At 37.1% G+C, this 12808-nt stretch overlaps 1 protein-coding gene across 1 annotated transcript in view; it reads right to left on the reverse strand.

Annotated features, from left to right (window-relative positions):
• LOC129000182 (baculoviral IAP repeat-containing protein 6) overlaps positions 1-12808 on the reverse strand; it is a 274298-nt gene that overhangs the window by 161549 nt on the left and 99941 nt on the right. Inside the window, exons 19-23 of the mRNA XM_054427130.1 lie at positions 12222-12377; positions 11995-12131; positions 11050-11337; positions 7733-7873; positions 845-1039 (exon numbers count right to left, since the gene is read on the reverse strand). Coding sequence (XP_054283105.1) covers positions 845-1039; positions 7733-7873; positions 11050-11337; positions 11995-12131; positions 12222-12377 — 917 coding nt within the window. The remainder of the gene's footprint in view (positions 1-844; positions 1040-7732; positions 7874-11049; positions 11338-11994; positions 12132-12221; positions 12378-12808) is intronic.

Here is a 12808-nt window from a genome sequence, read left to right on the forward strand (position 1 = left end):
AATTTCACCTCAAACTCATATTTTTGTGAACATTTAATTTGCCGCTGGCCATTGCCTATTACCATAAAACTATTTATGGTTTCATAATTAACTTGTAAGTTACTACTCCACAGAATTATTTTATAAGTTAAAAATTGTTCATAGATATTTTATCTTTTAATTGACAAAACCACGAGGTTGTTGTTTGCATTCGTTTTTTTTTTCTTTTTTCGTTATGGTCTCAAATCATGTCATTTTCATTGCATATTCTATTTCTTTGTCTTGTATTCAGTTTATTTATTTACGGCAAAAACCATTATACAATAAACACCATACATACAAAGATGCAAAGTTATACAATCGGTAATTTATATAAGGGTATATTTTTGGCTATTCAGGTTTAAATGCTTTTTTTATTTCCTATATTTTTTATTCTGATGTATAGGTACTTTATGCAATCTAAATTTTATGAACTAGAATGATGATAGGGACTTTGCTACCCTCATTCTTAAACTCATTGTTTGTTACTCAATTACATAATTATGCCCTCCTAAATAATAATCTCTAGATCTTTTGATTCTTTGGAAGAGCTTTAAAAAAGTACTAAGAAAATTGAATTGAGCCTGAGATAAACTAATGATTGTGTCGATGTTAACTTTGCAAATGTAAAGACAATTATCTTACTCTGTGCTAATCCATTTTTTAGTGTCAGAAAAAGTTTTGCAAGAGTTGTATCCATCTTATAATTAGTTTTGAAGCTGATAACAAAGGATGCCATTTGCCTTTACTTCATCATAACTTCCAGTATTTCATTGTCGTCTGTTGAATGTGAACAGCTGGCAACTAGATACTGATCGTTTGTCACCTGATAAGCAGTGGTTATTTTGGAAGTCGATGGCTTGAGCAGTTCAGATCCACGACGCAGGTAGTGGTGCATGTGAGAGACATTGGCTATCTCAGCAGTCAGTAGAGGCGACAGAAGGTCCTGCAGCTTGGAGCAAGCTAGAGAGTAGCGGCACTGGATATCTTCAAACAATGCACTCAGTACGCTGAGTTGGTTCTGAAACACAACACCAATCACTGATTCCTATACTTGAACTAAATAACAGTGTTACGTCGGGGGACTCTTTTTCATGAACAATGTATCAGTGGCGTAACAGATTTTATTCGGGCCCCCCTGCAAACTTATTTTTTGGGCCCCCTCTCATGAGCTATTTTTAGACCACCGATACAACATAATCAAACGCTCTCCCCCCCTTAGAGTTATTTTTGGAGCACCGATGCAATGATCAAACAGATTCATCATAAATATACTGTAGTAGTAAATAAATTATGGGCAATTTTCTATAAAAGAGCGTGTTAAGTATTTCCATTTGTATTTCAGTCATGGTTTGATGATAAAGTTACATCACTACATCATTATATCAGTACTGTATCAGTTTTTATAAATAGTTTTAAAAAAAAATTAAAATACCTTATTTTTTAATTTTTTCATATCAAGGAGGTTTTAAATAACTCATACACAAAACATTGGCTGATATAAAAGAATGACTTACCTTTATCACAGGCTAAAATAGCCTAATGCATTTTAGTGAATTTCCCTATAGGGAAGTAGCTATTACCGTAGGTCTCATGGTAAGACCTAGGCCCGGGACCGATTTACTTTTTCATTTTGATGTCCCCAGAGGCCAAAAACACCATTCGCTCAAATTTATATATGTAGGTGTGTGTGTGTCCGTCCGGACGATAACTTAAGTAATTTTTGTCCGATTTTTATAAAATTTGGTTTGAAGGTCTAAATGATAGGCGGGATAAACTTGAATGAGTTCACGAACCAGCATGATCGGACCATGGGAACGGGGTTTAATGGGGGGCTGTTATGGGGTAAAAATGGAGTTTTCTCATTTTTTACCCTTAAAACACCAAATTTAAAAATTTTTCTCCAGACCTTTTTAAAGAGCTTAAAAAAACCAATAATTTAGTATGTCAAAGTGTTTTTGTACGGTGAATGGTTACAGAGAAAATTTTAAAAAATTGGTAATTTAAAATTTCCATGTTATTCTTATGGAGAATATTGTAAAATGTTGTAGTTGGCATGTTAATGGATATATTTTGATCAAACTTGGCGGATTTATTTATTTCATACTAAGCTATTGATATTTTAATAAAAAAAACACACTTTATTAGTTTCCCTGTAGCAGCTGACCTAGGTACTCGTTAAACATAAATGTTAATTTGCTTAGTCGGCAGGTTTGCGGCAGCTGGGGTATTTTTATTTTTTATGGATTTCAAGTGTCGACCTTACAAATATACATCTTTAGTATTCAATTCAATTCAATTTGTTTATTTACGGCAAAAGCCATTGTACAATTAATACCATTACATTCGGGAGATAACGAATAATAATACTACTAAACAGAGCCACAGAAAACATACTACTATAACCCAGAATGCCAACCGCGTGGTAAAAAGCATTAAGTGTTTTGAGAGAGCTTTGCCTGTCAATCGTAGGCAGCGCCACCAGCGTTGCCATGCACTCAGCATAGCAACGCTGGTGGCGCTGCCTACGATTGACAGGCAAAGCTCTCTCAAAACACTTAATGCTTTTTACCATGCGGTTGGCATTCTGGGTTATAGTAGTATGTTTTCTGTGACAGAGCATACAAAAAATAAATAGCAAGTGGACTCTGAACAAAAAGAAGCTAGCATTACAAGAAGACATGCAAGAGGATATACAGGTAACGTGCAAAAGGCATAATACTGAAATGAGAAACAAGATGCATACAAATCATAATAATAAGACATAGGTAGTGACAATATTAATAAATAGTGCAAGCAATAGTGAGTAAAAATCAGACTCTAAACAAACCAAAAAAAAAGAAAGAAGCTAGCATTGCTTGAAAAAGTACAGGTGGTTAACGAGCAAAGACATCAACTGAAATGAGACACAAGATGCATACGATACATAATAAACAAGACATAACAACAATAATAATAAATAGTGCATACAATAGTAACAAGTAGACTCTGACCAAAACATACACAAGAACAGGATCAACATGAACGAGAGATAATGTTCCAAATTTAACCAAGCTTGATAATAAAAAAATAAACACAAGGGACTCACTACATGCAAGGCTCACAACACTCAAAAATGCATCTCTTCTGAAGGCAGCATGACCAACTCCGAAGAACTCCAGGTGGGCTTGTATCCGAGACGCATAAGACTCGGTACAGGACTCTGGTACATGCAGGAGGTAGGGTAGTGCAGCTTGGCAAAGACGTTCTGTAGCCGTGTTCTCTAAGGAACCTAAGAGTTCAACATCTGAAGAATCTCGGGGCAGTCCACCAGGTAGTTGACAATTATGTACAAAATCAGGTCCAATGCAGTTCATCTTGATGAAAGTGGCAGCAATTGCAGTTGAGCTGCAACCTGATCAGTATTTACTAGTGATGGGCGGATCCAAGAAAATGTCAGTACCGGATCCGGATCCGGATCTTGAAAAAATCGGATCCAAATACAGATACGTTTTTTTTCTTTTTTCAAGGGCGGGTTTTTTAAATAAAATAATTCATATGGCTAGGCAATGTCAAAGACTAACTGTGTCCATGTAAAAACACTTAACATGTGTCGTTATTGAAAACAAAGTTATCACAATTCTACCTTGGGCAATGATTATCTGATTATCGATCGTAATTTTGAAGAGATACGAAAGAGACAAACTACCACCTATTACGTTGTCTTTCTAACACAGCTATTCGTATCGTAATCTACAACGCAGTGCGAGTGCGTGATTGGCTAGTCGCTATGACGACACACGGTTGCCGTGACAACCTACAATGCGCACTGAGCACTGCGCCTTGTGTGGGAGGGGAGCAACAAACTATTTCAGGAATTCCATTTAGGGACGGATGAAAGATAAGGAAGAAACAAAAAGTGGTCACGTGTGCAAATGTAGTGGGCGAGACAATAAAGCTATAAACCTATAAGTATTGTTGCATCGTTGTTCCTTGTTTCAGATTCCCTATCAAACGCCCCTATCTGCTATCTCTCTCTCTCTTCTCTCTCTCTCTCTCTCTCTAACGATGTACTGATTAAACAGATTGTGGTTGACGTTTTTTCTACTTATAAGTTTCCCTGCGGTTATTTTAGTTCAATCAATCCCATAACCTTTCTATCGTTTATCAAAATAATTAATTAATCTGTTTTGTATTTTATTTCCTTTAAACCAACCCCTATTTACCATCCTGTATTTTATAGAATAAAATGTTTGTTTATAAAGTTTGACTAGCCACACAATTTTGTACCTATTTTATTTTGTATAAAGTAACAGTTACTTTGATGATTATATATATATATATCAATAAGTGCTGCGTGCTGTAATGAATGCTTTTTATTATCAAAATAAGTAATGAATTATTAATTTTTGATAATACATGGGTCATTGAATACCATAATGTCATGTAGTTTCCGATTTGTAACTTACAAATAATAATAATTGATAGTTAATTCTGGAAAATGAAAAATGGTGAACGCATTCATAAGCCTGTTGTCAAAACAGCAACGCGGGCGGGTGTAAGGGTTTATTGTTTCAGAGGCTAGGGTGTTTCAAGGACAAAGTGTTGGGCCTCCCGGCTTAGGGGGGGGGGGGGAGGGGTGGTGGTGAGACTGCAAGAGGGGGAGGAAACTGGTTTTGGCTATTTATTGATTAGTTCACCGACCCTTCTAGACAACAAAATTGAGTGACAGTGTTAATCATCTGTATTTCATTTCTTGTTTACTTTGTGTGTTATTCTATTAATTTTAGTGTTTTGGTCTATTTCCTTCTGGTCCCTTGCAAATTGTATTATCAATGCTAAATAATTGTGGTCAATTCAAATTATATTTTTGATTATTCAAATCTCCTACACAAAAAGACAAAAGTCAAACCAGGCAAGGAAAAAACCTGCTATTGTAATCCCCGTACCCAGCTATTTGGGAAGTGGTGAAAGTCTAGTCTAAATATAGCTCAAATGTCTCACCCTTCCCTTCCCTCCCAACCCCCTACTCAATGTTGCTATTCCGCTCGTCATTGCACAACCCCTCCCTCCCTTCTATTGTTTTGCCTTTATAGTGTTTCTATTCTGACTTTTAACATAAATTTATTGCTTACGTAACAGTTCAGTAGTGGAATTTTCTATTGTGAAACAGTAGGCCTACTTTAAAAGAAAATCACTACCGATCATGTCATTCTATTCTGTGTCAAGTCAGTATACCATTGCTTTGAGTTGACCTATTCTGTCGTGACAGCTATAAAAATAGGTTATGACAACTACCTCTTTTGGTTATTTCTATATTTAAATTATCCATCATTTTATGTAAACACAAGTTACATTTCAACAAATATTGATTTTTTACAATTTTAAACCAAACTGGCGAGTTCAAAGATAAGCTCGAGTTTCAAGGCCGTACTCTACTCGAACTCGAAATCTCTAATACTCGCCCGTTTTGTGTTAATAGTATAAAAAAAATCGGATCCGTTAAAACCGGATCCAGCCCAGGATCCGATATTTTGTGGATTTTATCGGGCGTCGGTTCTAGCTCAGATCCGGTGGATCCGGTAGTCTGATATCCGGATCCGACCATCACTAGTATTTACATCTGTATAGCGAATCCCTGCTCGAACAACAACCAGGCGAAGGAAGCGCTTTTGGACCATTTCCAAGGAAGTAATATGGCCAATTTGGAACGGAGACCATACAGTTGAGCAGTATTCAAGAATTGGTCTCACCAAGGATACATACAAGATCTTTAAAGTATTGGTAGAGAAAGCACCACTCCTTGACATACGGGCAATGGGGCAATTAAACCCAGTACAGAATTGGCCTTCTTGCATATTCTCTGTATGTGTTCACCTGGGTCCAAAGTAGGGGTTATGAACACTCCAAGATCTCTAGCCCCATTTACTCTTTTTAGCTGAATGCCTAGAATTGTGTAGTTGTAGACAAGCAAGTTCTGAGATTTTCCAAATGACATAACTACACACTTTCCAGCATTAAGTTTCATCAAGTTGTTGGTGCACCATGAAAACGGTATTAAGGGCTTCTTGGAGTTCATGCTGATGTTGCAGAGAAGACACTTTCTTGTAGATCTTGATATCGTCTGCAAATAAGAGATACTTGCAGCCCAACGAGTCTCCAACATCATTGACACACATACTGAACAAGAATGATCCCAAGTGTGAACCCTGTGGCACACCAGAAGTCACCTGAATCGGTTTGAAGATGTTGGATGAAAGCTTGATTGATTAATTGTAAGGTAAAATAAGATATAGGCTAACAAACAAAGTCAATAGAGTAGCAATATATTGTATTTAACAATTTAACTAAAGCAAATTAATATTAGGGCAAAACTAAAATGTAAAATAATACAATATTTAAAGCCCCAGTCAAAGTTCAAGACCAGCTGCTCCAGGTAACTTAATGTTTCAAAATGTTTTCAGACATAAGCAGTGTACGAAAGCACAGATAAGTCAAATACTTCTCTGTGATCAAAATAAGATTGCACAATATTCAAAGACCCGGACGTTATAAAATATAAAATTTGTACCTTAGTACGTTATCACTGAATAGGCCTAACAAAATTAAACGATAACAACAACAACATATTATTAATAACCTTAATGTTATTACTTGTTCAATACATACAATTATTGTATGATTGATAATACATTTCAATAAGAATGAACTCCAATATTTTTTTTGCCCCACTCATCTCTCGGGCCTCTTTGCTCGCCATTTCCCGCTCACCGGTTTGCTTCCCTCGCATTGTGGGCCCTTCTGTTACGCCACTGCAATGTATGTTCCCTCCATGGACCAAGAGTGTCAAATGTGATACACTTACAAAACAATTTTTCCTAACTGTACTGCGCGTAATCTGCACTTGGAAGTAGTTCTGGTGTCTACTTAGAACAATAATAAAATTTGGTTACTACTTACGCGTATTCTTTGATTTTTCATAAACCTAAAAATGCCCCTAACCCAAAAAATCACATTTTAGATATGTGCCTGAGTAGGATAAGCCCTGGCTTATCTATCTGATGGCTTTAATGAAAATTGGGCATTTATTTTCATGTTTTAAGATTAGGCCTAACTGTCAAAAACCAGTTTTTGAAAATTAAAGTTTGTATGTTTGTTTAGCTGGCAATTTGGGATGATGACTTTTACCCCATGAAGCAATAATAATAAATATTAAGAGGGGTTTAAATTAAAAATATTCTGCCGCAGCAAACCTGTAGGTTAAGCGAATTTCCATTTGCCTGATTGGATTTACAGTAAAATATCTCCTTAAAAATATCACATTTATTTCCTATTCAAACAGCTTAAGTTTGACGAGTACTTAGGTTTGCTGCAACAGGGAGGGATAAATGTGTTTGTTTTTTTGTGAAGTAGTTTAGTGTAAAATAAATGCATTTTTCTAATTTGTTTAAAATATGTTCACAAAAAGGCAATCTACAGTAGACTCCCTCTTACCCGAACTCCTTGAGACCGAGGCTAGTCCGGATAACGGTTTTTATCCGGTTAACATTTTGAGCAACATTTTGATTAGTAGGTGTGCACTATTACCACCCAGCTATTTTTCCTGGACTTTAAAAAGAGTATAGTTTATTTTTATATCAATTTGTTAAGAGTTTTACAAGGCTCGATTCTAGTAAAGTATCTACCTCTATTCTCTCCTAAGTTAATAGAGATAATAAATAACATAACATATTACCTGAATATTTGTACTCTGGGGAACCTGATTATTCTTTTCCGCATAATCATCACCAGGTAAAACAATAAGATGACCATAAAAGCATCCTATTGGTATTTTGCACTTAGTTGTATTCATTCCATACCTGCCAATAGTTGTAATCTGGAATAGAAAAAAATACTTTAGAAAAATACGCTCATTAATTTGGTTTGAATTTTTTTGATAAAGTCAGTGTCAGAATCAAAACTGGGATTAAGGCTTAGCTATTTATTTGAAGATTAATGAAATGTGTGTATGTAAATGGGTCACCATAAGAATAAGACCTGTGTAAACCTGGATAATCAGGGGTAATGGGAGGGGGGAGACCATGAATAACTGAAAACCACAGTTTATCAAACATGACAATATGAAATAAACATTTTATAACAAACCCATAAAAGCTGCCTAGTGTTCAATAAATGGTCATTCATGTGATGATGACATAGGTTAATCAAAACACATTAGTATTAATAATAAGCAATCATAAAATATGGAGTCATTAACCTCGGTTCAGTTATAAAAACTAGGGGTCTGTACAGTGGGTTCTGGCCTAATTTCCCTCGTCGGACGATCATACGGTGATCGCGAGTCATGCCGACGATCGCGCGGTGACCGCGGAGTCATGCCGACAATCGTGCCGGGATTGCGAGTCACACCGACGGTCACCCCGTGGCCGCGGATTCAAACCGACAATCACGCCGTGACCGTGAGTCATACCGACCATCATGTCGTGACCACGAGTCCAACCGACGATCGCGCTGTGACCGCGGAGTCATGAAATGAAATGAAACGACGATCGTGTCTTGATCGCGAGTCATACCGACGATCACCCCGTGACTGCGGAGTCATACCGACGATTTCGCCGTGACCGCGAGTCATACCGACGATTACCCCGTGACCGCGGAGTCCTACCGACGATCGCGCCGTGACCGCGGAGCCATACCGACGATCGCGCCGTGACCGCGGAGTCATACCGACAATCACGCCGTGACCGCGGAGTCATACCGACGATCACCACGTGGCCGCGGATTCATACCGACGATCATGTCGTGACCACGAGTCATACCGACGATCGCGCAGTCATACTGACAATCACGCCGTGGCTGCGAGTCTTACCGACGATCACCCCGTGGCGACGGATTCATACCGACGATCACACCGTGACCGTGAGTCATGCCGACGATCATGCCGTGACCACGAGTCATACCGACGATCCCCCCGTGGCCGCGGATTCATACCGACGATCACGCCGTGACCGCCGTCATTTTGTTAATTACGTTTTTTTTTACCCACTCTTATGACAGTGTGTATCTGGATCCGGATCCGAAGATCCAAAGATCCGAAACTGAATTTTTCAAGATCCGGATCCGGTACCGACATTTTCTTGGATCCGCCCATCACTACTTACGTGTCTATATAGTTATTAATTAAAAGAAAACACTGAATTTCTACAACTATTTACTTTTTGTATCAAATGAAACCAAAATTAAAACCTTTTATAAAGGGGTCAGGGTGTCTACTACATTCTGGATAAAAAATTCATGGACAATTCCCGTACATTTAAGGACACTTTGTGGTAGCCTTTGTCGGTGTGATTACCGAATAATTTTCCTGATTTTTTAAACTGTATTAATCTTTTTTTTCACTGTAGTTGTACCAGAGAGAAAAGTAAATAATAATAGACAAGAGTTAGCCTAAATTTCAAAATAGAAATTTATTGAAAGTAAACAAACGTATACTTTAGGTAAAGCTTAAAAAATAGTGACAGGGAAACGCAATCATTGTCTCCTGCGATAGCGACAAAATACTGAATATCTCCATCGGTCACGGAAACATCATAACATAGCTTATCCGATCCAGGCGAATTAATTTGGCATGATTCGCCCTGACACAACGTTAGGTTCTCGACTACTTTTGAAAAAAAAAGAATCTTTAATGCATATATTGTAACTCAGTTCTTGGTACAAAATCGGTATGGTAAGAGGCTACCAGTAAGCACAGAGTGATTATTGTCTTTCCATTTGCAAAGTTAATATCGACACATAGCAATCATTAGTTTATCTTAGGCTCAATTACATTTTCTTAGTATATTTTACAGCTCTTTCAAAGAATCAAAATACCCAGTCATAGACCTAATTATTTAGGAGGGCCTATATCAACTGAGTAACAAACAATGAGGTTATAGCAGTCACTTTCATCATTCTAGTTCATAAGCTTTAGATTGCTTAAAGCATACATCACAATAAATAAATATGGGAAACAAAAAACATTGTAACCTGAACAGCCAACAATATAAGACAAAGATACAGAAAATGCAATGACATAATTTGAAACCAAGTAGGCCTACGTATTGATAAAAAATTTATGCAAACAACAATGCTTGTGGTTTTGTCAATTGAGAGATAAAATACCCATAAAAAAGGGTTTAACTTACAAAATAAGACTGTAGATTAGTTACATGTTTAATATGAAACCATAAACAGTTTAATGGCACTAGCCTAGGCAATGGCCGGCGGCAAATTGAATCTTCAAAGACTGAAGTACAAGTAAAAAGTGAAATTTAACAGCCATTATAAAACTATTATTTTCATGATAAAATAGGTTTGGGATCTAATAATAATTACCCTAGTTATAAATAAAGAAGTTGTAAAGGAATAAAAGTGATACAACTTTTATGAGCTAGCTACTGAGTCAACAGTTCTTGGAAGTACTTGACTTGACACTTGATTGTCGTGATAAAATATTAATGGGTTTGAGACTGCTAATGGGGTTTTTATTGCATAATTACTCTAGTAATAAATTATGAAAATGTAAACAAACATCTGATAAAACTTTTATGTGCTACTAACCAACTAGCGATCGATAAAATTATGGCCCATTAAAAATTTAAGGACATAGTTTGGCATTTAAGGACAATTCCCGTACATTTCATGGCCAGTAAAAAATTAAGTACAATTCCCGGTTTTCCCGGTTGGTAGACACCCTGAGGGGTTGAAAACCCGTGATTGAGATTAGAAATTTGTTTTGAATGTTTACCTTGTAAAGTTGGTCACGTGTCTAGTAGTTTTGGTCACGTGACTAGTAAAATACACTAGTATTTACTAGCGGTATAAAAACGTTTATGAAACACAAATTAGTAGGACAGGTAAATACGGGACTAGTATTTACTAGAATAGTAATTACTAGACTAGTATTTTTATGAAACAGGGCCCTGGACGTAAACTTTAGACAATTTTATGTGAACTTAGGGGTACAGTCTTGTACAATTGACTACACCAGCAACAATGTGGTCTACTAACCTTGATAAACCTGACAACTGGAGGTGGTGTAATGTCATTCATGATCAATGTCTTAGTGGTGATGTCAGGAGCCACTACCAGACGTCTGGCATCCGTGTCCTCCCCCACTGTCCACAGGTCGATGGATAGAGACAGCAAGTCAGGACACGCAGGGACGTACAGGTCGGTCAGTAGCACAGGTGAGCCTAGGTCCAGCACTACAAACCTACGAGCACCGCTGTGCATCCTCTCTACAACCAGCATATGCTGTGGAGGAGCCATCACCAACTGCTGCCACGGCAGCCGTTCCTGCCATACAAAAAAAAAAATGGATGCATTACACGACGTCCAAACGTACAGTAACTGGAAAAAATATAGTCTTTCTACAAGCATTGGACGTCATGGGATTGGTCGTCGTGTAATAGCACACTTTATATTCTTTGAAAAAAGTAGCAGTTACACGATGTCCAAAGCCCCTGCTATGCCTGTTGCACGATGTCCAATAGCTCAGCGCTGTTGCACGATGTCCAAAGCTCATGCTTACAATATCACAATATTGTGCAGTATTCATATTGTAGTTTTTGTATATAAAAATGCAAATTACAAATTCTTAACCTTAAAATTTATTTATTAAGTACTTGAAAGTCAAAACTATCCGAATCCGAAAATATCTGAATCCGAACCTCTAATTATCCGATCTAATCCGAACTGAGCCTTAACTATCCAAATCAAATCGGATCCGAACTGAAATTTCACTATAAAATTATAATTGTTATATAAACAAACAAATGGGTACCCAAACGGTCCAAAAACACCACTACTTTTGTTTGTATCAAGAATCATTAGTTTACTCCAGATTATCATACTCTAAGGAATTACTTTTCCCACTTGTCTACAATCAGATTTAACTCAGCTTATATCCTTAGTTTAAATTAGCCATTGATAGGTGAACAAACTAATACATACCAGATTGTTTTCAGTAACTTTCTTGGGCCCATTGCTATCCACGTGGTTGGAAACAACCGGTGGTGATATTGGAGAGATAGGTGGTGCTTCAAAGTAGTTTACTATTGCTTCACTTATTACCTTATTTCCTGCTTCACCTAAAAAAAAATAAAGAGTATTTCACCAGTTTTAAGTCAGTTAAGTATTACAGTAAATTGAAGGAGTTCAAATACTCTACTTGTATTTACCACTGTCCATCTTCTCTAATTTTGTTCCATCGCTGGTGGCATGACAGGTGAAGTGTAGAGGCTGAACTTCCAACAGTCCCTTCATGTGATGATTGGCTGTTAAGCTCCTCAGTTGGCTATGTGATGTAGAACTTCTTCCTTCACCAGTGCATTTAGCTAGAACCAAGAAACCTTAGTTTTAATTGATTGCATTAAACAACGACATCAGATTATCATAATATGTGGTTTCTGTCAAGAATCTTGAATTACATTAAGTTACGAATTCAATATATCAATTTAGTTCCAGGATGATCAAAGAAGAACTAATTTAAATAGTATAATATAGTTAAGAATAGTTTGAGGACGGCTTCAAAGTAGTGCTTGCAAGCGGAGGTTGTGTTGTGTTTTCAAACTTTTGTGAGAGCTGTTCCTATATAAAGGTCTCTATCGTAGACAAGCAAGCTAGATCAAATCTGAGACTAAGGTCGTTTTCCTTACCTCATCCACTACTATTCTGGCTGGTTTCAACCCCTGTGAGATTAAAATCGTCATTCGTCATAGTATTAAACAAAATTGTGGAAGAAAATTGGCACTCTTGCAAACCATGA

This window comes from Macrosteles quadrilineatus, unplaced genomic scaffold (assembly GCF_028750875.1).
Source record: "Macrosteles quadrilineatus isolate MER2022 unplaced genomic scaffold, UCM_ALF_1.0 Scaffold_1__1_contigs__length_201487025, whole genome shotgun sequence".
NCBI lineage: Eukaryota > Metazoa > Arthropoda > Insecta > Hemiptera > Cicadellidae > Macrosteles > Macrosteles quadrilineatus.